This window comes from Pan paniscus, chromosome 9, assembly GCF_029289425.2.
Source record: "Pan paniscus chromosome 9, NHGRI_mPanPan1-v2.0_pri, whole genome shotgun sequence".
NCBI classification, from domain to species: domain Eukaryota; kingdom Metazoa; phylum Chordata; class Mammalia; order Primates; family Hominidae; genus Pan; species Pan paniscus.
Genome location: NC_073258.2, coordinates 60,265,693 through 60,293,147, shown reverse-complemented (window position 1 = coordinate 60,293,147; position 27,455 = coordinate 60,265,693). Strand labels below are relative to the sequence as shown.

Genomic DNA, 27,455 nt, shown 5'->3' with positions numbered 1-27,455 from the left:
AAAAATCTAAACTAGATAAGCGGGCTACCAGCAAATGTTAGATGAGCTGTTTGAAAGGCGAATGGAAGGCAGAAGGAAACTGACGCCTACCTGCCTATGTCCAGCCTAGTTTTGTATCTAGTCTTCTTGTATCTTCCATGTTAAACACAACAGAGTATTACAGCAGAGTAAAAATATCTTATGACATGTGAGAAGGTTTGTATGTAGTCTGATTCATTTGCAAGAGGAAGTGAATACACACACACACATACACACATATACACACAAATGAGAGGGGTCTTTAAAAGTTTATGGAAAGTGCATATTATGAAAAAACTAGGCTGGTAGTTCAAATTGTTTTTTTGCACCCAAATAAACTCATACTAACTTGTTATAACATGTCTGAACAGGATCTAGTTTGAGACACTAAGAAGGGTAAGACAATGCCCTTACTGAAGAGGATCAAGGATTAGCAGTCAAAACAATAGCCTACACCATAGATATGTCAACTGGTTCAGCTTACACAATTCTGACAAAGAAATTAAACTTTCCATTCCTTGATAGGTGCCAAAACCATTGCACCCAGGTTGGCCACAGACAAGAGCAGGCCTTTCAATAGAGATTTTAAATGGGTGGGATCAGGATCATGAAACATTTCTTTGAAGAATTGTAACAGGAGATGAAACATTACCAGTATAATCCTGATGACAAGGAACAACCAAAGCAATGGCTATCAAGAGGTAGAAGTTGTCCAGTCAAAGCAAAAGTGCACTGGTCAAAAGCAGAGACCATGGCAACAATTTTTTGGAGATGCTCAAGGCATTTTACTTACTGACTTTCCGGAGGGCCAGAGAACAATAACATCTGCCTAATATGAGAGTATTTTGCAAAAATTAGCAACAGCTTTAGGATAAAATACCTGGGAAAGCTTCACCAGAGTCGTTCTCCACCATGGCAATGTTCATGCTCATTCCTCTCATCAAACAAACGCACTTTTGTGAGCAATTTGATGGAAAATCTTTTAATCTGCTGTACAGTCCTGATTTGGCTCCTCTGACTTCTTTTTGTTTCCTAATCTTAAAAAATTTTTTAAAGAGCATCTGTTTTTCTATAGTAAAGTAAAACTGCATTGATATGGTTAGGGTCCCAGGACACTCAGTTCTTTAGTGATGGACTAAATGATTCATATCATCACCTACAAAATATCTTGAACTTGATGGTGCTTATGTTGAGAAATAAAGTGTACATTTTTTATTTTGTTTTTTAATTTTATTTTTCACAAACTTTTGGAAGTCCCCTCGTGTTTGTGTGTGTATGACTTGACATTAATAGTAAATTATAGATGTAAAATATTTGTATTTTAATAATCCATGATAATTTATAGTTCATCATGACCCAATTAGAAATAATAATTTATAATTATGTATAAATAATTATTATACATGTATATACATTTCTTAGATCTTCTAACACAATCCTAATTTCAAATAATCTGTACCATAAACCCTGAAAATCTCAGAAATTCCATTTTATTTATTAATTTTTTTTTTGAGACAAAGTCTTGCTCTTGTCCCCTAGGCTGGAGTGCAATGGCACGATCTCGGCTCACTGCAACCTCATCCTCCCAGGTTCAAGCGATTCTCCTGCCTCAGCCTCCCCAGTAGCTAGGATTACAGGTGCCTGCGACCAGGCCCGGCTAATTTTTGTAGTTTTAGTAGAGATGGGGTTTCACCATGTTGGCCAGGCTGGTCTCGAACTCCGGACTCAGGTGATCCGCCCGCCTTGGCCTCCCAAAGTGCTGGGATTACAGGCATGAGCCACCGTGCCTGGCCGACATTCCATTTTAGTATCCAAACTATATCTCCCAAATTGTCTCCTGTACCCATAAGTGGCGTAAAAATCTTTAACCAAATGATATGCCAAATTTTTAATTTGAACATATGATGGCTATAATAAGACCTCACTAATTGAGACTATGAAGCCAGTTTTGAACTGTTCAAAGGTACAATTTGATGATACTTCAAAAAAGGTCGTCATTGTCTAACACAAAGATTCAGTGAAAAAGCCGCTTCTCTTCTTTTTCTGTGGAATGTTCATAGACAAAGCCCTTTTTTTTCAATTACCTATTATTATGTAATAAAGCACCCTAAAACTGGTGGCTAAAAACAGCAGCAAGCGTTTATTTTTCAAACACATCTGCACTTTGGGGAGGGCTTCCAAGGACAGCTGGTCTTTGCTCCACACAGCATTAGCTCAAGGGAGCTCTCAGGAAAGCAGGTGGCTGGAATCATCTGTAGGTTTGCTCATTCATAAGTCTACTGCTTGATACTGGCTTTTATCTGGGCACTCAACTAGGGCTATCAGCCCAAGTACCTACACATGGCCTGTCCATGTGATTGATGGGCATTCTCACAACACAGAAGTTAGTTTCCAAATAAACGAGAGGCAAGAGAAAAAGCCAGGCAGAAGATGCATTGCATTTTAATTTTTTATTTTAAAATAATTTAAATTCACATGCAGTTATAAGAAACAGACAGAGCCTGTGTATCCTCAACATCCCATAAAACTATAGGAAAACTATAGTGCAATACCATTGCTGATATTGACACAGTTAAGATACAGAATGGTTACAATTCTGCTCCGTTATTGATATAATACCATTGTGTCACACATTATATAATATACATTTTGTATACAATATACATTTTCCACACCACAAGCATTTCTCATGTTGCCCTAAAAGATCACACCCACTAATTCCTCCCCACTACCATCCTGTCCATAACTCCTGACAATAACTAATATGTTCTCCATATTTATGATTTTGTCATTTCAAGAATATTATGCAAATGGATCATAGAGCATTCAATGTTTTAAGATAGGCTTTTTCCACTCAGCATGATTCTCTAAAGATTCATCCAAGTTGTGTGTATCAAGAGAAGTTTGTTTCTTTTTATTGCTAAGTAGTGTTCCATAGTATCCATGGACCACCTTACTGTTCATCCATGGAAGTTCATATAAGTTGTTTCTAGTTTGGGCTATTATGAATAAAGCTACTATGAACACCCTCACCCAGGTTTTTGTGTGAAGGTAAAGTATCCATTTCTCTGGGATAAATGCCTAGGAGTACAATGGCAAGGTCATAGGGTAGTTGCATGTTTAGCTTTTTTAACAAACTGCCAGTTTTCTAAAGTGGCTGCACCATTTTGAATTTTCACCAGCAATATACCCATGATCTGGTCACTACATCTTCACCATCATTTTTTGGTCAGTATATTTTATTTTAGCCATTTTGGTAAGTGTGTAGAGTTATTTCATTGTTTTTAACTTGTTTCCTTATTGACTAATAATGTTGAACATCTTTCCATGCGTTTATTTGCCATATATGCTCTTTGATATCTGTTCAGGTCTTTTGCTGGTTTCTGTTTTTTATTATTGAAATTAGAGAGTTCTTTTTATATTCTAAATATTGGGCTGGGCACAGTGGCTGAAGCTTGTAATCCTAGCACTTTGGGAAGCCCAGTCAGGAGTTCGATTGCCTGAGCTCAAGAGCTGGAGATCAGCATAGGCAACATGGGGAAACCCTGTCTCTACAAAAAATACAAAAATTAGCTGGCCGTGGTGGTGCAGGCTTGTGGTTCCACCTACTTGTGAGGCTGAGGTGGGAGGATCGCTTGAGTCTGGGAGGTTGAGGCTGCAGTGAGCTGTGATGGTGATGTTGCACTCCAGCCTGGGCAACAGAGTGAATCCTAGTCTCAAATAAATAAATAAATAAATACTCTTGGTGGATATATAGTTTGAAAATATTTTTTCTCAATCTGTAGCTTATGTTTTCCATGCTCTTCATAGCGTCTTTCACAAAACAAAAGTTTTTTAATTTGATAAAATGCAACTTACCAAATTTTTTTTTTCTAAATGGCTTCTGTTTCCCATGTTAATTTTAAGAACTCTTTGGCTAGTCCTAAGATTTGAATATTTTTTTCCTCTGTTTTGTTCTAAAAGTTTCATACTTTTACAACTTCCATGTAAATCTATGATCCATTCTGAGTTAAATTTTTGTGTATGGAGTGAGGTTTGAGTGTCTTTTTATGTGTTTATTTGCCTATAGATGTATTGTCCTAGCGCCATTTGTTGAAAAGGCTTTTCTTCCTCCTTTGAATTGCTTTTGAGTCTTTGTAAAAAAATCAGTCTGGCATATTTGTGTAGATCTATTTCTGGTTTCTCTAGTCTGTTCCATTGACCTATATGTCTGTCCCTTCACCACTACTGCACAATGTTGATTAATAAGCTGTATTAATAAGCTATGTAATGTCTTATTGTAAATTGGGTAGATTGATTCATCTCACTTCATTCTTCTTCAAAATTATTTAGGCTATTCTGGATCCTTTGATTTCCACATAAATACTAGAATAATCTTGTCTATATGTGCAAAAATTCTTGCTGGGATTTTGATAGGAATTGCATTGAAGCTGTATATCAATTTGAAGAGAATTGACATATTTTTACTGTGTTAAGTCTTCCAATCCATAAACACGATATGGATATGCTTCTCTATTTATTTAGATCTTCTTTGTTTTATGTGTTTTCTAGTTTTCAGCATACCTATCCAGTTCATTTTTTGCTCAATGTACACTTAAGCAGTTCATTTTGTTTCAGAGTGATTATATTAATAAATGGCATTCTATTTTTAATTTTGGTTCCACGTACTTATTGCTGGTACATATAAATACAATGGATTTTTGTATGTTTATTTAGTATCTTGTAAGCTTGCTAAGGAGTCCAAATCTGGGTCTAAGAGTTCTTTTATAGATTCCTTGGGAGTTTACATGTCATCTCCAAATAGGGACAATTTTGTTTCTTCATTTCTGATCCTTATGCTTTTCTTTTCTTTTCTTTCTTTTTTTTTTTTTTTTTTTTGTGAAACGGAGTCTTGCTCTGTCGCCCAGGCTGGAGTGCAGTGGCGCAATCTCGGCTCACTGCAAGCTCCGCCTCCCAGGTTCACGCCATTCTCCTGCCTCAGCCTCCCGAGTAGCTGGGACTACAGGCGCCCGCCACCACGCCTGGCTAATTTTTTGTATTTTTAGTAGAGACGGGGTTTCACTGGGTTAGCCAGAATGGTCTTGATCTCCTGACCTCGTGATCCGCCCGCCTCGGCCTCCCAAAGTGCTGGCATTACAGGCGAGAGCCACCGCGCCCGGCCGATCCTTATGTTTTTCATTTCCTTTTCTTGCCTTACTTAGAATTGTATTACCTGGAATTTCCAGTACTATGATTAATACAGTTGTGAGAATAGACATTCTTGCCTTGTTTCTGATCTTAGATAACATCTAGTTTTTCACTAAGAACTGTGATAATAGCTGTAGGTGTTCATTTTAGATGTTCTTTATCAAGTTGAAGTTTTCCTCTATCCTTATTTTTCTGAGAGTTTTTAAAATCATGAACAGATATTGAGTTTTATTAAATGCTTTTTTGGTATCAATTGATATGATCATGAGATTTTGTTTCTTCAGACTGCTAATATGGTGGATTGCATTGATTTTCAAATACTTAATGAGATGTGCATCCCTGGAATAAACCCCACTTTGTCATAGTGTATAATTCTTATAAAATATTGCTATATTTTATTTGTTAAAGTTTTCAGGGGGCTGGGCATGGTGGTGCATACCTGTAGTCCAACTTGAGAGGTTAAGGCAAAAGGGTACCTTGAGCCCAGGATTTCAAGGTTACAGTGAGCTATGATGAGCCACTGCACTCCAGCCTGGGTGACAGAGGAAGAGCCTGTCTCAAAAAAAAAAAAAAAAAAAAAAAAAATTGGGGGTGGTCTATATTTATAAAGAATCTTGGTGTATAGTTTTCTTTTCTCTCTTTTGTTAAATTAAGCTTAGCCTAAAGCTACCTCCTTACATACTTTAAGTTTGACCTAAACGTTTCTCAATACATAGTGAACTATAACTTAACCGAATGTGGAAACAGACTAGCCTACTTTTGCAGCAAGTACCTGAGTCTCAGCCAATCACAGAAGCAATACCTCAACCACTCACAGGAGGCCAACTGTTCCAATAGTGTTCAAACAAGGTAAATGCTGAGCTGTAGCCAAGGCAACTGTTTCTTTTCTTTTCTTTTTTCTTCTTTTTTAAACTTTTTATTTCAAAATACTTTCTAAAATTGTATTTTAAAATTGACACGATTGTACATATTTATGGGGTACATAGTGATGTTTTGATACATATAATATATAGTGATCAGATCAGGGTAACTAGCATATCTGTCCACCTCAAACATTTATCATTTCTTTTTATTGGGAACATTTAATATCCTCCTAGATATTTGAGTTGCTCCCTTATTGTATAGAAACAAGGCTGCTGTTTCTATACCTCACTTTCATTTTCTCTAAGCTACTTTCCTTTCTCTGTCCATAAATTATCTTCAACTAAGTGGCAGTGTTGGAGTGTCTCCCAATCTATTCTAGTTCTGGGGAGTTGCCTGATTCTCGAATTGTTCTTTGCTCTGTAAAATTCTGTTAAATTAAATTTGTCTAAAGTTTGTCTTTTAATACTTTCAGTTTGGGAGGGGTGGTATCAGAATAATACTAGCTTCATAAAAATGAATTGGGAAGTTTTCTACCCTCTTCTATTTTCTGAAACAGACTGTATAGAATTGGTGTTAATTCTTCTTTAAAAGTTTGATAGAATTGTCCAGTAAAAGCATCTAGCCCTGGAGATGTCTTTTTCAGAAGATTTTAAATTACAAATTCAATTTCCTTAATAGAGCGCTATTCAAATTACCTATTTCATATCGGATGAGTTGTGGTCATTTGTATTTTTTAAGGAATTGGTCCATTTTATACAAGTTGTCAAATTTATGTGTGGAGTTGTTCATAATGTGTGCTTATTATACTTTAGATATCTTCAAGGGCTGTTGTGATAACATGGCTTCATTCTTGATGTTATTGGCAATTTGGTTTTCTCCCCCCACCTCTCCCTTTCTCCTTCCCTCCTTCCCTGCCAGTCTTGCTAAGCAGTATGTCAATTTCATGTATTTTTTTTTTTCAAAAGAACCAACTCATTGTTTATTTTGGCTCTTATCTTTATTATTGTCTTAATTTGGCTACCTATTTTGCTCTTTTTTTAGATTATTATAGTAAAAGCTGATATTATTGGTTTGAGACTTTTCCTCTTTCCTAATGTAAGCATTTAGTGCTATTGATTTTCCTCTCACCATGGCTTTGGCTGTGTCCCACAAATTTTGAGATGCTTTATTTTCACCTTTATTCAGTTCAATGTCTTTTTAAATTTCTCCTGAGTCTTCTTCTTTAACCTACGCACTATCTGAGGTGGGAGGATCATGAGGTCAGGAGATCGAGACCATCCTGGCTAACAAGGTGAAACCCCGTCTTTACTAAAAATACAAAAAAAAAAAATTAGCTGCGCATGGTGGCGGGAGCCTGTAGTCCCAGCTCCTTGGGAGGCTGAGGCAGGAGAATGGCATGAACCCGGGAGGCAGAGCTTGCAGTGAGGCGAGATCGCACCACTGCACTCCAGCCAGGGTGACAGAGTGAGACTCCGTCTCAAAAAAAAAAAAAAAAAAAAAAGAAAGAAAGAAAGAAGTGAGAAGTGTGCTGTTTGGCTTTCAAATGTTTGGAGGTTTTTCTGTTATTGTTAGGTTATTGATTCCTAGTTTAATCCCATTGTAGCCCAGAGGACACACTCAATGTGATTTCAACTCTTTCAAATTTGTTGAGGTTTGTGTCATGGCCTAGGATATGATCTATCTTTGTATTCACTCTGTGGGTGCTTGAAAAGAATGTGTACTCTACTGTTGGATGAAGTGTTCTATAAATGACCAGTAGACCCTGTTGGTTTATCACGTTGTTCCGTTCTTCCATATCCAGGCTGATTTTCTGTATAGTTGTTCTATAAGTTGTTGAGAGAGGAGGATGTTGAGTTCTCTAACTATAATTGTGGATTTGCCTATTATCCTTTTAGTTATATCAGGATTTGCTTAACATATTTTGTCACTTTGTTGTTTTGTGCTTGCACACCTGTAATTACTGTGTCTTTTAGGTGATCAATCCTTTTATTATTATATAATAGCACTCTCTATCTCTGATCTGTAATTTTCTCTGGTCTGAAGTCTATTTTATTTAATATTTATAGTGGTGGACTTGGACCACACATTACCAGCACCACTTCTGGAGGATCTGGAGACTAAGGTCAGCCATATCTACATGAATAGCCCCCAGTAAAAACCCTGACACTGAAGCTCAGGTGAGCTTCCCTGGCTGATGATACTTCATGTGTATTGTCACACATTGTGGCTGGGAGAAATAGCACTATCTATACAACTCCACTGGGAAGAGACAGCTGGGGCATAAATCTGAAAAGACTGAACAAGCTCTATATGAAGAAAACTACAAAATTCCGATAAATGAAATCAAAGAATGACTAAATACATGGAGAGATAGTCAATGTACATTTATAGAAAGGCTCAGTATTGTCAAGTTATCAGTTCTTCCCAACTTGTTCTACAGATTCATTGCAAATGCAATCAAAATCTCAGCAAGTTAGTTTGGATGGGAAGGAGGGAAATTGCTCAAATAAATGGTATTTTTTCACTTTCAAATTCCAGTTGGTACAATGCACAGCTGGAATTTGAGAGATAATTCTCTCAAATAAATAAAATAATAAATAAAGGGAGAATTTATTTTATTTGGAATTTCGGAGAGAATTCTCATTTTTCTCACAGCAATTGATTTAGGGGATGTAACTGATTTTTACTCTCTCCCTTCTCTGGTGTCCATTCTATATTAGCCTCAGCCTCAGGTAATGCTTCTCCTAGTATTGGTGTCTTACCTGGTGGCAGGACCCAAATCTTCATTTCTGAGGGGTCTGAGACCCTGGCTGCCATGCTATTTTCAAGCTATGGTGGTGTAATTGTCTGTTTACTATCAAATTTGGTCAAGTAGGGTCCAAATGGATCATGTGAGTGGCAAACACATTTCTCCCTGCCCTTACTGTGTCACATAAGCACTTCCTCCTCCTGAAGAACTGGGTTAATTGCCTGAGCCCAGGCAGTGACTCTTCTTGCATACTGGTCTCTGGATACAAAGTCTTTGCAGTGACAGGCAGAAGCTATAGCTTAGAGTTCAGCAGGACTCTTTCCGTGTCCCCTGGCAGAAGTGTGCCCCCACAGGGAATCAGGACCTTTCATCCTACAGAGCCCTGACCTGGGGGCTGGCAGGGGCATGGATGGCAGAGGGAGAGACAGGAAGCACAAATTCCCTAAGTGTGTTATTAGGGATACAGGTAAAGCTAAGCAGGGCCCTTCCTGCCTCTACCCTTTGTTTCCCAGGCTGATGTATAGGCCTACATAGGTCAGATACCTGACATGGGTCTCGCTGGACTAAAATCAAGGTATCATTATGGCTCAGTTCTCTTCTGGAAGATTTAGAAGAGAATCTGTTTCCTTGCCTTTTCTTTCTCCTAGAGCTCACTCACATTTCTTGGTTCATGGCCCCTTTCCCCATCTTCAAAGCCAGCAGTGTTGCATCTCTCTATGCCTCTTTCATGGTCACGTTTCCCTCTGAATCTCTGATTCTCCCTTTTCTCACCTTTAAGAATCATTGTGCTTGCATCAGGCCATCCAGATATTCAAGATAACCTTGCTATCTTAAACTTAGATGATTAGCGGTCTTAATTCCCTTTTCCCATATAACCTACATAGTCATATTCCAGGGATTATGGTGTGAACATCTTTGGGAGCCTGCTCCACACATTTCTCATACAACTCACTTGTGGTCTCCTTTCCTGCTCATGCTGCACAATGCTAGGCATTCCAACTCCATCATACGAGAGGCTGGTTTTTTGGCCACACTTGACATTATGACTTGATAATTCTGATAGAACTCACTACAAAATGGCGAGATTTGGATGCAGAGTCACTTAATGTCTCATGGTTAGGTGCTCCCTACCAGGGCCCAAAAGGTATATTCAAACAGTATATAATTCAAAAGGAGTTGTTATTCAAAAGATATATAACTATCCACTGCAAAAAACACGGGCTTTCTCCAGAACCCCAAAACTTTGCCTTGTAATTTTCCCACTTGGGCTTGCTATCAACTCCACATGGTATCTTTTCCCACATCTGATACTTCTGATACCAGAGGGTCAGCCAGGGCACATGGTCCAAGCAGCGGTACTGTTTTCACTATAGCTTGGATCTTCTGGGACCCTTTCCTAATCCAGACCCCACTCAAGGCTGGCAGCCTATAGCATCCCCTGTAAATTGGCTGAAACAGTATACCCATGCATGGAATATGCTACCTTCAGAACCCAAAGAGATTTATCAGGCAGTGTACTTTCTTTTTCTTCATGGGGTATGCAAGATTCAATAATTCATCCTTTTCTTTGGATGGGTGGTCTTAGCATGCCCCTGATTTAGGGGACCTCTGATTCCTCACGGGGTTTATTTCCTGTCACCTGAAATGCATGTGTACCGGCACCTCCAAGGTAGTTGATTACTTCTTGCCATCTGGCCTAATTAGCATGTTAACATCGATATAGTAGACAGGTGTGATGGTCTGAAGGAATTACAAGTAGTCCAAATCTTTTCTATCTATATTATAACAAAAGGAACACTATATCTAATATAGTCCTGGGGCAAAAATACACATGTACACTGTTGTCTATTCCATGTAAGTGGAACTATTTATGATCCCTTTTTCTGATAGAGATAGAAGATAATGCATTAATTCAATTGATGGCCACATACCATGTACCTGATTAAATGTGCATTTGCTCTAGCAAAGATTCCACATCTGGCACAGTGGCTGCAATTGGGCCCACCAGTTGGTTGATTTTGTGATAGTGAATGGTCATTCTCCACAACTGATGAACTAAATGCATACATGACAGGGAGCATCATTTCTGTATCCTTTAGATCCTTAAGGATGGCACTAAGTTTCATGCCTTGTGCCCATTGGAGTCATCCAGTGAAAAGTGGAGCAGAGTGCCCTAAAGACTTACAGTGCTGAGGAGATAAAAATTGGAGTTCTGAATTCGATAACGCAGGAAGTGGGAGGACACTAGTAAACATCCCAAGGCCTCAGCTGGGGCCCTTCCAGGCTACACTCTAGAAGTGAAGCCAACCAGAGGTAGACAGAGCCTTGGCATTATACAACTGAGTCTCAAGTTGATTTTATCCATGACTGAAATCTGATCATTAAAAGGTCTGATTGATAATCAGACCTCTTAATTGATAATCAGAACTTAATGATCTGATTTCACTCTGTATCAGGAGGATACAGTAAACCCTCCTTGGAGGAAAATAACATAATTCAGGTGACAAAGTAAGAGATAACATTTCACCCAGAAAGGCATCTGACATTTTCTTTTCTTGTAAAACCAATGTGACGCCAAGACCACCCTGGCTGAGCTCTTGAATATACCATTTTCATTTAACTGCTTTTTTGGCCTTTTGGATTCTCCCTTTGTTAGTCAACCAGTCTTAGTTGACCCAAGCCCCAAAAGGGATGCCAGATGGAAGAGGCATCCTTGAGTCAGGCAGTGGATCTCAAGAGTTTGGCAGCAGGGTAATTGACAGCTGCCTTTATTGGTGTGTACTTGTGGCTACCTCCAGTAGGTGGCAATGTTGTCCTAGGAAATGGCCTCTGAGCGCTTCTGTATTTAAGCAAAGCTAGGATTTCCCATTCTTTTGAAGAGTCTATATTGTTGTTGCTAGACTACTGAGAGGGGACAGGGAAACAAACTGAGAGGATGATCTACATGTCCCACAGGAAGCAGTTGCTGAACAGGGTGATCCTCTCTGACACGAGATGAGGAAGTGAAGGCACTCAACATCATTCCACAACAACGGTATCTTGAATCTGCCCAAGGAGCTCCATCCATAACGTTACTTTAGCTTTATTTCTCTCACAGCAAATCATACCTAAACTCCATCAGTTGAATTCGTTTGCTTTTCCCCCTATAGGAGCATAATGAAAATCAGGCTCCAACAATTGTGCCTGTCTAGGAGCCCAGGGAAGTTCAGGGTGAGAGGGAAAGGATAGCTAGGGTGGCAAATGGAAGACAGCAGAGAGAGAGGGAAGAAAACTTAGTTGCTAGCCTTTTCCCTCCTTTAACTCCTTGCTGCAGGGTCAGAATCTAAGCACAAGTGTCAGTTCTTTTCCATGCACCTCTCAGTATTTGGTGAACACCCAGGCCCAGAGATCCCTTTCTACCCCTATGTACACTGCCTCAGCTCCATCCTTTAGTCCATGGTGCCTTTGGCCATTCCTGTGCCCAACATCTTGTTCTCTTACAGGACAGGGTAGGATGGTGACTTGGACACCTGAATCCAACAGAGCCATAAGCTTGAGCCCTTCCCTCCCTGAAGTTCCCAAGTATATGCACACAGGTGTGCATGGCCTCCGTCCCATTTGGGGATAGAGATATCTCAGTTGCATTCTAATTATCTTTCTCTAAAAGCAGCTGAGGTTGAGGCAGAAGGGAAGGGATGGGTTAAAGGGGGGCAAAGGGGAAGGAAATTGGCTACATGTATTTTTAGTTTTGAATGACTAGTTTGTATTCAATCAAATAAATTTCAAATGTTTTGTTCGCCCGAAGCTATATATCAAATAGCAAGGTCCTTATTGCTGACACCATGTATTTCAACTTCAGGGATTCTTCACTCAGTAGCCACAACCACGTTGCTTTTCTGCTGGGCTGTGGGGCTTGCTGCTCCATTGTCATGAGAGCATCCCTTCCTGTTCCTGCCCAGAGGAGACTGAGTCACATGAGTGACAACCAAAGAATCATTTGGGTGGCTTATTTCAATTCTACCTCTGGCCACTCAGACTCATTAGCAGGTAGGTCAGTGGGGGACCCTTAATTCACTCACCCTTACCCCCACTGCACCTTCTGGAGAAAGCACAGCCCTGCCAACACCTTGACTTCAGGTTATACATTTCTGTCCTCTCATGACTGTGAGATACTAAATTGTTTTAAGCCACCCAGTTCATAACAAATTACCCCAAACTTGGTGGCTTAAAACTACAGAAATCTACTTTCTTATTTCTGGAGACCAGAAGTCTGAAATTAAGATGTTATCAGGGTTGGTTCCTTCTGGAGGTTTTGAGGAGAACCTGTCCATGCCTCTCTCCTAGCTTTTGGTGGCCTCTGGCAATCCCTGGCAACCCCTGGCTTGTAGATGTATCTCTCCAATCTCTGTCTCCATCTTCACATGGCCTTTCTTTCTCGGTTTCTCCTCTGTGTTTCTTCTTTACTTATAAGGATGCTCGTTACTGGATTTAGGGCTCACCCAGTAAGTGCAGGATGATCTCATCTCTTGAATCTTAATTTAATTACATCTACAAAGCATTTTTGTCTAAATAAGGTCACATTTATAGGTATATAGGGTGAGGATAGTGCCTGCCCTTAGGGGCAGGCACAGTTATACCCACTACAACCTTGTTTAGTCCATTATCCCATTTCAAAGAGAGATCTGGAGTAGAATGTGATAGTGGGTTAGCTCTGTAACCAGGAATTGGATGAGTGAGTGGTGATAAATCCAGACCTAAGCTGAATTTTCTAGCTACCTGGTCTTGAGAGCTAAGACAAGAGAAAATCAGAGAAAGGTATTTGCTGCATTCTGAAATGCTTATAATATTTCTTAAGTGATCCAAGGTGGGTGTACTTTAGATGCAGGAATGGCCATAGTAGTGTCTGGATCTGATGAACTAGCTCTTAGGAGAAAGAACAATAAGCTATATTTCAAGATATAAGTCCCAGTCTTTTCCAAGATATCACCAATTTGGGTAAAAATTCAGTTATACTTCCTTCTCACACAGGAAACAGGTATAATAATATCTGCTCTAATGTGTATTGAGATAATATGTCAGAAATTATTTAATAAACAGTAAAGCCACGTAAGTTTAAGTCTCTGTGACGATTAGGCAGGCATTAGACTTGAAACCATATTTGAAATGATACAGTCAGTTCTCATTATTTGTGGTAGTTGTGGTCTATAAAGATGCTGCAAATATTGAATTAGCAAATACTGAAGCATTGCCTTTAGGAGTAACACAGTGTTAAATTCATATTATCTTCTGGTCACAACATTTTCATCAAAGTCAGTACATAAACTTGCTTTATGTGTGTTTCTGTTAAAAATACAGCTTATTTAATATATATTTTTGATTCCTTAACATTGAACTCACAGCCCAAAATGCCATAACTCATGTCTGAAAAGCTTATCTAATACATATGTTTTCTTTATAAGGCATATTGCAGCCATCTTTTGGTAGGGAACACTCGACAGAACCTCAGTTTTATGCATGGGACCCATTTAAGCACTTAAGCAGAAAAATCACCACCAACAACAGAAAAGAAAAATGTGGAAAATGTACTAACTATATAAACAGAATCTGATTATATAGCATTCTAGAAGATGCAAAACCATAAAGATAGTAAAAAGATCAGTGATTTTTTTTTTTTTTTGCTGGGGTTCAGGGGAGAGGGGAGGGATATGAGGGATACATAGGTGAAGCACAGATTTCTAGGGTGATATAACTATTCTGTATGATAAAACCCATAGAACTTAAAGCACAGGGTGAATCAATGAATACACATTAAAATATCATTTAGGAGGTCAAGGGGTCAAAGGAAAGAATTCAAACTGTGACAAGAAAATCTAACTATTATATTATGTATAACTGTATTATAAGCATATAAAATGTCACTGAAGAAGGTAAGAAACAAGAGGGTGACTGAAATAACTTTGGGAATGAATGGAATATGTAAGACTAAAAGAAGGGAAATTGCACATAGGCACTGTATTCTAGTTGATAAAATTATTTCCCATTGAGGTAGAGGTTAACAATTCTGACACTGCTATATATGTATACTTGGATTAAGCAATTAAGTGAATGTGTGAGGGATGGCAGGCATCATGCTTCCAACTGTTTGGAGTTGGAATTTACAGATAAGCAAGGCATATATACATATGTGTACATATACATATGTGGGTAAATATACACACAAATATTTCTTTGCCCTGTCAGCTGAGGGGGCCTAAAAGAAACAACACGCCACCAGCGATGAGCATATCTAGTGCCTAGATCTTGGTTTCTAATGCCATTCTTCATTAAAAGTCACCAGGTGTTTCACGGTGAGCAGGTCAATGCAAACCTACCCCAACCTACCCCCAAAGACCAAAGAAGCTGAGAGGCCAAAGAAAGAGGCTGACAAATACGGTTTCTCAGAAAGAAACATTTAATAGGAACTTACAAACAGAAGCAATGTTTCTAGCAGCCACTAAATGGCGGCATTCACCCTCCCAAAAGTACCCTTTATATAACAAGCATTTTTGGCAAAACATGTGTAGCTAGTCATATCTCAGACTTTCTTGTGAAACACCTGAACACTGGGGAGGTTAGATAAGCATCTTTATGAGGGGTTATCTGTACTACCGGCACTGTTTAAAGACATTGCTGCAGAATATCTTGGTACGCAGGAGTCAAAGAGCAGTCATCATGCCAGCTGCTCTTCAAGATGACATCACTCTTACAATGCAACAGGCTGTTTTCCTACACTCGACCCCTCGAAACCAGTCCTTAAAATCTTACATGCCTGCCTCTTCTGTGATAGTCCCTGGACCTAGAGGGAGGGTGCTTGATATTGTATGGCTTTAGTAGCATTGCAATGGCAATGGAAAACAGATTGGGTCCAGTGGAATTCCACAAGAGGGAGATTTGCAGGCTTGGTTGAATCATCTATATAGTCTTCATAATACCATGAAGAAGTAAAACAATGAGAAATACATAACATTAATAATTGGAATAGTAGAAATCTAAATAAAGTAATATGATGTTTAAGATATCCCTTGCCTTAATAGCCTATAAATATGGGAAGAGTGACTATCATCTTCTGAATTTCAGGACCCATATATTCCGACAGTTTCAGTAATATGAAGATTTTGGAAATTCTAAAAGGTTTTGAGATCATTTCTAATCAAGCATTTAGCTCTTATGTTAGCATTAATTGCAGCCCCAACTTTTGCAACTTATTGACCTGCACATTTTTCTGAGCACTTACTTTCCTTATGTCAGATGTAGGGAATCATGAGATGAACAAGTTTTGGTTCCTGCACTGTAGCAAATGAATTTAGGCAAAGATATGAAAGATGAAAAAACCCTATGACTATATGACTTTTAGTGTCATGAAACTGATTACTATTTAATCTTGTTATTCTTCCCATTGCTTGACTTTAAAATAGGGCAAGTTAGCCAGGTGCGGTGGCTCAAACTTGTAATCCCAGCACTTTGGAAGGCCGAGGCAGGTGGATCACGAGGTCAGGAGTTCGAGACCAGCCTGACCAACATGGTGAAACCCTGTCTCTACTAAAAATACAAAAAAAAAAAAAAAAATTTAGCTGGGTGTGGTGGCGTTTGCCTGTAATCCCAGCTACTCAGGAGACTGAGGCATAAGAATCGCTTGAACCTGGGAGGTGGAAGTTGCAGTGAGCTGAGATTGCACCACTGTACTCCAGCCCAGGCGACAGAGTGAGACTCAGTCTCAAAAAAAAAAAAAAAAAAAAAAAAAATTTGGGCAAGTTATAGTCCATCTCATAGTGTTGTTAGGACTAATTTCTTCATGTGCTTAGAAAAATGCCTGGCAGATAGGAAATGGTCAATATTATTATTATTGATAAGATGACCATTTTGGAGTTTAGAAAACCATTTTCAATGCCTATGAAATAACAACTCCATAAGCCATTCCCTTAAATCCAGTAGACTGAATTCTCACAAGTCCTCATCACTCATCATTTCTACATCCTGCTGACTTACAAATACTTCTTCATACCATGGTTTATGTCTTTGCTTAATATCAAGGAGGATGGATTCCATGGTAGAGCCAAACTCAATGATACTACGAGTCTCATTTTGGTAAGTATAAGCAAAGCCAGCAGCATGCATGGCCACCAATGAACCTTTTGAATCAAACACAGGGGAGCCGGAAGCCCCAAAGAAAAATTCAGTGTCATAGGTAATCACATCAGGGTTGTGAACTATTTTCTGGAAACTTCTTTGAGTATGCATATGGACATACTCTGGACTTTCTGCTTTTTTAGACTGAACACGTTCCTGACATTTCTTTGCTCGCTGACCCTGAGGGATCACAGCACAAGCATCAATCTGCTTTTTTTCTCCATATGGATGGCCAATAATATGTATCAACCCACTAAGTGGCACAGGAGTAATTCCATTATATAGTTCCATAGGTACTTGTTGTCCATTTTCCTTCAGTTTCAGGACAGCATAGTCAAGCTCTTCATTATGTATCTCAAACCAAGGTTCAACAAAAAAGTAGTTTGTTTCCTTGTCTTTTAGCTCTTCATAACCAAATGTCACCCTTACACATTGACCAATTATGGTTGCCCACTTACTTGGCTCTATTCCGTCTCCCACAATGTTATCTATTACATGCCGACAAGTTAAAATGAACAATCCTTTAAAAACAAAGCAGGTGGCGCAACCCGTAGTTGCACTGTCCCAGGATAAGTACCCAACTGAGTCACTGAGACGTACAAGAAGTTTCACTACTTTAATCGAAGAAGAATTTTTTGTTACTTTCCCAAACGTTGTTCTATGCAATTTAAATAATGTTTCCCCATTTTTTACTTTCATTTTTTTCTTGAAGTTTTCAATGATTTTTTCACTTTCTCTTTTCAAACTGGGGTACTGAGCCACGATTTGTTCTCTCAACACACAGGTGTTTCTTTTCTCTGACTCAGGATTCTGAGAAGCTGCTGCACTGGGGACCATTCTTTTCTCAACCTCAACCTGAAAGTATTTGCCTTCTAATTCATCAACTGTCTGGGTGCTTTCTAAAATGGTGTCATTGTTTTCAATGAGTTTCCAATCATCATTCTCCAGAAAGGGAAGAAATCTGCCATCCTTGCACAGCGCATCCTTGATGGTTTCTCCTTTGAAAGCATAAACACAGAGTTTGCACCCCTTTTTGTGAAGCTTCCCACATTTAACAATCCTTCTTTTATACTTCCCAATTCCAATTGCATGAATGTAAAATTTGACACATTCAGTCGATGCTTTGTCCTGCCTGCCAAATATGTGGTTATCTTCCTTCTGCTTACTTTTACTTTGGGAAAATGTAATGACCACCTGGCCACCTTCAGGGAAACAACTGAGGGGCATTCCAAGGTTTATGTACTCTTTGATTCCTTCTGTGCCACGCACAAGCATTTCTTGGCCTTGGTGAGTTTCTATCTCTTTTCTGACAGCCTGGAGAGTGTTGAGAGCCATATATAAGCTACTATTCTCACTATCTGTGAGCTTAAGTTTCATATCTTGGTTTCTCCTGTGGTTTACCTTCAAGGTAACAGATATTGTCCTATTTTGGGGCATGGTCTGGTCTTCTGGATTTTTCTTAGGTGAATGGAATCTTTGAGCCTGGGTATTAGTTGTGGTTCTTGGGCCTCCTCTAGACTCCATCCTCATTAGAGAAGTACTGCAATTATTCTGTTGCTCTTTAGAGACCTAAAAATAAATGTTAGATACTTTAAAACTCTGAATGCAACCCGAGTCTTTTGTTTCTCTTTTCAGGTATGCAATTCACAAAATTCCTATGAGAAACTGAGAACCAATCTAAAAGGGCCAGTGAATAAAATTAAATCAGTGTTTGACATGGGATCCAAAATGAAAGCTGAGCTTCCTATAACCTCTGTCAGATAAACTCTTGGTACCACTACACTAGTGCATTCTTCTGAAAAATATGAGGGAAGAAAAAATTTTTTCCCAGGTGCCTCAAAAACAGAGATTCCTAAAAGTTCACTAGTGGCCGGGCATGGTGGCTCCCACCTGCAATTCCAGCACTTTGGGAGGCCAAGGCGGGTGGATCACCTGAGGTCAGGAGTTTGAGACCAGCATGATCAACATGGTGAAATCCCGTCTCTACTGAAAATACAAAAATTAGCCGGGTGTGGTGGCACATGCCTGTAATCTCAGCTACTTGGGAGGCTGAGGCTGGAGAAATGCTTGAACCTGGGAGGTGGAGGTTGCAGTGAGCGGAGATAGCACCATTGCACTCCAGCCTGGGCAACAAGAGTGAAACTCCATCTCAAAAAAAAAGTCCACTAGTATTTGAAATAGTTTTATTTCAGGACTTGTTTATTATCTTCAGCTATATAATTTTTATATTTCCTGAGGACAATAATGAATTACAGCAAAAAAAAATTGTTCTTTAAATACTGAATTCAGCGATAAGCTACCACAATTTATTATAAGCATTACATATTAAACAAAATCATTATTTAACTAATCATTTGGTTATAATGTAATTATTTGTAACAATAAATACTTTGATTTGCCCAGCATATATCATGAAAAGAACTCAAATTATTTTCTCTATTACATCAACTAATCCCCAAAGTTTATAAAATAAGGAGGAACAAACATGACTTATCTATCCTTTTGATGGAGAAACTAAGGCACAGAAAGTTTTTCTTGTAGACGTCTTTTCTAGGGTCACATAATAACCAATAAATAAAGTGAGTATCAAAATTGCAATTCCCAGTCCAATTATTTTTTCCACTGGACTAGGGTATACATTCTTTTTTGTAAACTTTGTATTTATGATTGCCATTTTTGTAGCGCATTATCTTAAGAAACAGGGGTGGAGGTGGGGAGAGGAATTAAATAAAGAGGCTTAATCAAATAGTAGAAACTCAGTGAAAAATTAGAGTGTCTGTTTCCTATGTCTAAAAAACACATTTTTCCCAAGTCATATTCATCATGGCATGGGTACCAGCAGATATGGGTCCGTATGCCAGCAATGCCCCTTACTACTACTGGGAATAACAATGCTAGGAATATTGTAAAGATTAAGTGTAGCATCATTGTATGACAATGCCTAGCACAATGACTAGCACATAATATGTTAACATTTGTTTTCCTTCTTTATACTAATATTCCAGATCAAAAATAAATAAATAAAAGGGACTTAAGGTAATGCAGATTTACCCTGGGCTCACATATAAACTCTCAAAGAGCATCCCTTCAGCCTAATGCTGTCAGAAACATCTTTGTCATGCACCTTATTAGAGTACTATAATAAATTTCCTATTTATTAAAATGATTCTTGGGCAGATATAGACACTTCTGAAAGGGGAAGAGGAATAGGATATAGTAATTAGCTCTGTCATGGAATAGGATAGAGAAAAACATAACTAAGTTTGCCTTAGACTTTTTAGATACTTGGATATTCTAGTTTTCCAGAACCAGGACAAAACAAAACAAGTTGAGAAATTGTAAGCTTCATACTCAAATGTTCACCATTCCTCAACTTTTTTCTTGATAAATTCAAGGAGAATTTTAGACTCAGGGAAAGATACAATGGTTTGATATGATAACAGAGCCCAATCAGTAGAAAAAGGCCCAACTACATGTCATTAAACTTAACTCCAAGTCTTCACTTCATTCCTGCCTTAAGCAACAACTCACTTTCTCCCTCTTCTCCAATAAACAAATTGAAGATTTGTCAGAATCCTTCCTGACTTCCTAACAAGGTTATGGTAAGAACAAATATATTTAAAAATTGTTTTATAAACTATATTCAAATGTAGGTTATAATTACAATTGAATAGATCAGCCACGTTTGGAATGGTATATGTTTTCATGCTATGAAATGGTATTAATTTTGGTTTATTACATAGTTTACTGTAACATATTGTATTGAAGTTTTTGTTGTTATTCAAGAAATATTACAATAGTTTTTCATTAAAGACTGCTTTGATATAGCCAAGATTTGTATTACAACTCTCTTCCCCATGCCGCCCCCAAAATAGAAAGGATAAAACAAGTAAGGACAATTTTAGTTTATTTAATATGCCCAACACTCAAGGTAATTTCTTGGCAAGAAGAACTATAAAACCCAATGCCAAGGATAGGTAAGTCTAATATTGGTAAACAGGCTTTAGTATCTGTGAGTTCTGTATCTATGGGTTCAACCAACTGCAGATTGAAAATATGTTGGGAAAAAAAAATGAGTGTGCCTGAACTAAACGTGCATGACTTTTTTTTTCTTGTCATTATTCCCTAAGCAATACAGTATATCAACATTTTACAGAGCATTTACCTTGTATTAGGTAATACAAATAATCCAGAGATGATTTAAAGTATACAGGAGGATATGATACATTATATGCCAATACTATGCCATGTTATGTGAAGAATTTGAGCATTCATGGATTTTGGTATCCAAGAGAGGTCCTGGAACAAATCTCACATGGATACCTAGGGATGACTAGATTACATAAGTAGAATTTACAGACATACCGGAGAAAAATAGTGCTCGATTTTCATATTACATTTTTCATTGACTGAGTGCTTCCGTGACCTCTGCTTCTTACAGCTCATGATGGCTTGAAGATGAACGGATGGTTCAGCTGAAACACTAATTTCAAATTTTCAAATTATAGCAGTATCTTCAAAGCTGTCATTAATTGTACAGAGGAAAAGATTAGCTGGTGTCCTGTGTCCCATCTTTCCCCTTAGGCTCCAACCTTGCTCTCCCTGGAGATGGTACCTTAGCAAATAGATAGTTTATTCACCAACTATAATCACCTTAACAATAAAAGCTCTCTTTTCGAGAACACTGCATGTCAGGCACTTCATGAAAATTATACTAAACACTTTATGAAAATTATCTCTAGCTGCAAATTCCCGCGGATACTATGCAAATTAGGTATAGCTACACTTTGCTGATGGGGAAAGTATAGCTTAGAGAAGGTAGACGAACTGCCCAAGGCCAGAGCTATGTGGCAGAGATGGAATTCAAATGCAAGTATAAATAATAGAATAATTTTCAGTTGGAAATTTCAAAAAGCTGTTCTAGTTACATTGATGTTAAAATCTGTTCTTCATTTAAGATGAAGATGGCAAGGGGAGATAAAATTACAGGGAAGTGGTGAGGATAGAGCTGAGGAATGAAACTTGGAATGAGATTTTAAAAAGAAATCTGGAAAGTTTGCTAGGGATGATAGTCAGAAACCTTAGTTGCTGCTTTAGATTTTTTGTTTAAAGAGGTATTTTTCCTTCTATCTCTCCTCTGATGTCTCCCTAGAAGAGGATGAACAAACTTTAAATAAAATAGTGACATCTTCAATAGTAATAAATACCGCTAGAAAGATAAATACCATTGAGGGCAGCAGCCATGTCTGTCCTTAGTACCTCAATATTTCAAAACAATGTCTGAGACATGTCAGGCCCTTGAAAAAGATACATTTCTAAAGATACATTCAATAAACGAATGGAGTAGGCATATGGTGTACTATGCCCTGTTCTAAGTGCTTTTCATCAACTATCTCATGTAATTCTTACAACCCTATGAGATAGGTACTATTTGTCTCATTTTACTGGCAAAAGAGCTTGAACACCCAGGGAGATTAAACTTTTACTCAAGGTCATAAAACTCAGAGAATATACTTTCAGGACTTTTTATTATGAACAATTTATTAGAGAAAAAATGAGAGAATGGTATAATGAACTTCTACATACCTATCACATAGTTAATTGTTCATTTTTTTGCCAATTTATGTAACAGTGAAACAGTAAAAGAACTAACATATAGAACTCTATTTTTGTTCACGGGGCCTTTATCCATTCATGCATGGAGGGGAGGTTAATTTTAGAGCAGTGAGATAATATGCAAAAAAAAATGTAGTTTTAAAAACTAGCTCTGGGATTAAAGGGAAAGTATGTAAACAACTATGGATTGTTAAAAATTTACAGGAGGGTTGTGACCTGGAGAACAAACATAAATATAATCTTTAGATAACTTCCATTTGACAAGAAATACAGGGGCTAGAACATAAGCTAAACAACAACATGTAGAAGCAGCCCAGGAAATTAACATTCTATAGAGACAACTTATATGTTCTCTTCAGCAAATCAATGCTTGGGCTCACTGGAACATCAGGACAAAGACATTCCCAACCTTCTTGGATACTTGATGGTGATCAGATGTCTCCAGTCAATGGTCACCTCTTGATCGTAAATCCCTTCTCTTCCCCATGCCCTTAACATAAAGAGCCTGAAACTTGTACTCACTTAAGAGGCTACTTTGGGTTGCTAGTCTGCCATCTTCTCAGTTTGCTGGCTCTCTGAAGGAACCTGCTTTTCCTCCCACCAACTCTCATCTCTCATGTTTGGCTTTGAGGTGTGAGTTGCCGAACCCGGGTTTGGCTACCCTTACACCATCCTTTTATTTTACTAGATGATTTATGTTACAGCTAGAAACATCATGACATTTAAACGCTAATGGTCACTTCCCATCTCTAAAAATTACATAATTTTTCTTTTATAATCACAATACTGATTTATTCATACCAAGATCCAACTGAGGTACACAGTTTCCTTTATATGTCTTATAAGGCTCTTTTATTCTAGAAAAAGCACTGATTTGTTGAAGAGAACAGAGAAATTGTCTCTATAGAATGTTCACCTCCTGGGTTGCTTCCTCATGTCATTGTTTAACTTATGTTCTAGCCCCTGTATTTCTTGTCAAATGGAAGTTATCTAAAGGCTATGTTTACTCTCGTAACCATTCCACTATGGAACAAGAGTCCTGGCTTTCTAGTTTACTGTCAGTCATTGACTAGGGAAATTCATTTAGCCTTTCTGAGCCTCAATTTCTTGTTTGTAAAAAGAAGCAATGATTCTAAATGAGATAATGAATATGGAAGTGCTAAAATAATGTTAGAACTTATAAAACTGTCTGAGTTCAAATATCAGGTAGCCACTTACTAGCTGCATGACCTTGGGCATATTAATTAACTATTCTTCCTTCATTTTCCTCACCTTAAGGTGGGAATCAACCTTGTTATAAAGATTAAGAAATACATTGTGGTCTGGGTGCGGTAGCTCATGCCTGTAATCTCAGCACTTTGGGAGGCCAACGCTGATGGATCACTTGAAGTCAGGAGTTCGAGGCCAGCTTGGCCAACCTGGTGAAAACCTGTCTCTACTAAGAATTAAAAATTAGCTGGGCATGGTGGTGGGTGCCTGTAATCCCAGCTACTTGGGAGACTGAGGCAGGAGAGTGGCTTGTACCTGGGAGGCAGAGGTTGCAGTGATCCGAGATCATACCACTGCCCTCCAGCCTGAGCAACAGAGCGAGACTTCATCTCTCTCTCTCTCTGTCACACACACACACAATATATATATATACACACATATACACACATATTATATATATTATATATGCAATCTATCTATATATACAGTGTGTGTAAATATATATATATATATAGAGAGAGAGAGAGCATACGCAAAGCCTTTAAAACACTGCCTGTATGTAATAGGTCCCCCAGTAAATAATCAATAAAAAGGTGATGTAAATGTTATCAATATCAATACACTCACCACAGGGATACTTTTTAAACAGCAGAGAACCTAGGAAAAAAAATAGAAAATATACAATTGCGGAACTGGGCTATGTTGCAACATCCCTAAATGCAAGAACTTGTTGCCCAACTATTAAGAAAATCTAGGGATTCACTGTGTCTGTTCATGATGTCTCATCTTATGAAGTTTGAGAGAGGATCCGGGTGCTTTAGGAGTGATTAATAGACACAGACAAAAAAAGGAAAATAAAATGGGCAGAAAGAAACATTAATTTTGCATGTACTTGAGCAATCACAGTGGAAAGGGGCAAGAGGTTAAGAAAACACTCCAATATCCTCCGTCTCCCTACATTGTTTTCAGTATCCAGGATAAATCAGATTATATCAAAATATAAAGTGCTCTTAGCTATCCTATACCAACCCCTGTTTTATACTTGACATCAAGGTTCTACTTACCTAAAGAACTTGCTTGACTTCCTACAGCAAAGGGATAAAGCAGTGCAGCCTGGGGCCCATGTCCAGCCCACCTGACAGCTCCCTTTAGGAATTTCTCTGTCTCTCAATCTCTCCTTCCTTCCCTCTCTCCTTCCCCCTCTCTGCCTCTCTTCCTTTCCTCCCCTCCTTCACTCTCCCTCTCTTCCTCTCCCTTTCCTCCCCTCCTTCACTCTCCCTCTCTTCCTGCTTCTCCGCACCCCAACCCCCACTTTCTGCCTTTCCAGGGGCAAGGGCAGGGGTCGAGGCCAACTCTAAGCCTCTTCCAATCCTACCACGCCGCCCCGCTCCCCCCAGCACACAAGGGGACTTGCAGCACTACCAAAATAAAACCTGTGTCCTCCCGGCTCCCCAGATGGGTGGCGCTGTCAGTCCCCGGCTTCCTGACACCCAGCTCCTTCTCCTCCCAGCCGGGACTCGAGCCCGCCGCGGCCGCGCCCGTGACCGCGCTCCGCGGAGCACCCCAGCGCCCTGTGTGCTCACTCACTGCGCGCCTCGCCAGCACTCGGCCTGGAATCCAGCGCTCCACGCAGGTCCCGCTCGTATTTGAGGAAGCAAAGGCTCCAGAGCTCCAGCTGGGCTGGAAACGGAGCAGGAGGGGCTAGGGGTTTGAATCGCCCGCCTTTTGGGAAAAGGTTGTCTGCGAACCAATTGGTTACTTTCTTTCACTTTTAAATCAGCCGTGCCTCTTCCGGCCTAAACCTCAGGTAGCTACAGCGTGCAGTACTTGACGCTGTGTTTATATCAGACAGCACTGCCAGTCTGAAACAAAACTTTCTGAATTTCCTAATCCCCAGAGCCAGCGTGAGAAGTAGACTTGAGCCTGTTCTCTTCCCTTGAACTTTTCTTTTACACGAGTACAACAAAAAACAAGAACAGAGACAAGTCGTAGTGTTGCTAGTGATAAGGCAGATTTTTCACCAAGCCTAAAAAGCTTTTAAAAATCTGGTCCGATAACCAAAGGGGTTCCTAGAAAGATTTCTTTATGCCTAGGGACAAAATAAACTCAGCGCTTGAAAAACTGAGCAAAAAGAAACTGGAGTTCAACCTGATGCAAGATCTACTTTCTCCACCTTTGAGATCAGGGAGAGCCTCAAGAAGGTTGAAGGGACTTCAGGGCACACACTGATTCTGAGTTGAGGGTTGGGAGGTTGATTAGGTCTTGCTGGAGCCTCCAAGAATGTCAAATGTTGGCTCCCAGTAATATCAAAGCAACCTGTTGATAAGACAAAGCTAAGTTTCTTGCTCACTTAGGTAATGAAGAACAATAACTTGACAGAATTTAAGTGGTGTCTCAGAGAGGGAAGAGCAAGTTTGGGCTATATGTATTGAGATTTTGAAGTCCCATTGTAACTCTAATATTTAATGAGGGGAATTGGTTAGAATTGAGTCAGCTACGGGTAACAGTTTAGGATTGGTAGGTAAAACAAGGCTAGGATTTTGAGGTAAAGGTTCAAAGTCTTAGAATGTAAACTGTTCTTTGATGTTTTCCATTGAAGAGTGGTTGGATCTTTGAAGAAGATACTGGATTAAGCAATAAAGATATTTGCAACTTTCCGGTCCCTGGCAAAAGTTTCTTGAAATAGTAAATGTTTGTTGATGAAAATAATGGAATAAGAAGTCAGGTTAATGTAGTTGGCAAGCTATGTGAGTGTAGATGGCTTCAGTTCTCACAATAGTGAACATACCTGATAATGTACTCAACATTTGTCACTTAGAGTATTTTATCCTGGAAAGAAGCGTAGTTGGGAAAACGCACTTGAGATGATGTTTGCTGCACACAGAATTCGGACACAGAGATGTGACTCTCCTTAGGAACCATTTTCATAAAGTTAACATTGGGTCTTAATAGACATCAGTTTTTAAAAATTAGAACAGGCTTGGGCACTGCAGAAGAAAGACACATCCGTTCACTTGGCTGTTCTTTTTACGTTTCCAGGGAGAGCGTCAGTGCCCCTTTCAACAATAAAAGCCCGCAGGAGTGCAGATTTTATTTACCCTGTCCCCACCAGCATCCTGCTGCGGCCAATGAATCCTGGCAAAACTCCAGGTCAGCCCCAGAACCAAAGAGTAACTCACCTAAGAGGAAGGTCCGTTCCCACCAAGTCTCAGACGCCTGAACTCGTGATTTTTAGGGACTTTCCCTTCCAGTCCCTTGGAATCCAGCACTTTGGTTGGAGAACAGAACTCACTTGGGGAATGGCGCGTCTGGCCAATGGAATGAAAGATACTGGAGTTTGTCTTTTCTCTTCAGGCAGCAACTCACCTACTTCGGAAGCCGATTGGCTGCGCTGGGGACACCTGTTGGCGTGCAAAAAAGAGTGGTTGGAAAGGCAAGGCCGAGGGGGCGCGCCTACCCTACCCACCCACAGCACTCCTCCTTGAGGCCGCGAGCAGGACCCTGTCTCACTGACCCCGTGCCCACGGCGGTCCTTTCCTGCTTCTATTCTCCCGGTTTCCCCAGTCCCGAGTATTGGAAAGCGAGAGCGAAAGCGAAAGCATCCTAGTCGCCGGTAGGCTGGCCTGGGCCGGGCTGGAGAGGGAGCAGGAAATAAAAACTCGGGTGT

General features: G+C 39.3%; 1 protein-coding gene across 7 annotated transcripts; it reads right to left on the bottom strand.

Moving 5' to 3' along the window:
• Nucleotides 1–15,230: 15,230 nt before the first annotated feature.
• FAM111A (FAM111 trypsin like peptidase A) lies at nt 15,231–27,441 on the bottom strand. Of its 7 annotated transcripts, none has more exons than XM_063608189.1 (6): nt 27,303–27,422; nt 26,968–27,189; nt 25,376–26,775; nt 24,416–24,445; nt 21,329–21,446; nt 15,231–18,532 (listed from the first exon to the last, which is right to left on the bottom strand). In XM_063608189.1, exons 5-6 carry the CDS (start codon nt 21,407–21,409, stop codon nt 16,778–16,780), a joined length of 1,836 nt encoding a protein of 611 aa, XP_063464259.1. In that variant the 5' UTR covers nt 21,410–21,446; nt 24,416–24,445; nt 25,376–26,775; nt 26,968–27,189; nt 27,303–27,422; the 3' UTR covers nt 15,231–16,777. The 7 variants fall into 7 exon arrangements, with proteins under 7 accessions (XP_063464259.1, XP_063464260.1, XP_063464262.1 ...); XM_063608190.1 differs by having other exon boundaries at nt 21,329–21,485; nt 25,376–25,468; XM_063608192.1 differs by having other exon boundaries at nt 25,376–25,468.
• Nucleotides 27,442–27,455: the final 14 nt, after the last annotated feature.

What these genes read in the sequence shown, in the direction of transcription:
- FAM111A (XM_034932681.4), bottom strand. Translation starts at nt 21,409, where the DNA reads ATGAGCTGTAAGAAGCAGAGGTCACGGAAGCACTCAGTCAATGAAAAA. An exon ending in TCGAGCACTATTTTTCTCCG is followed by an intron (nt 18,533 to 21,328) that starts GTATGTCTGTAA and finishes ATTTATTTTTAG; the next exon opens with GTCTCTAAAGAGCAACAGAA.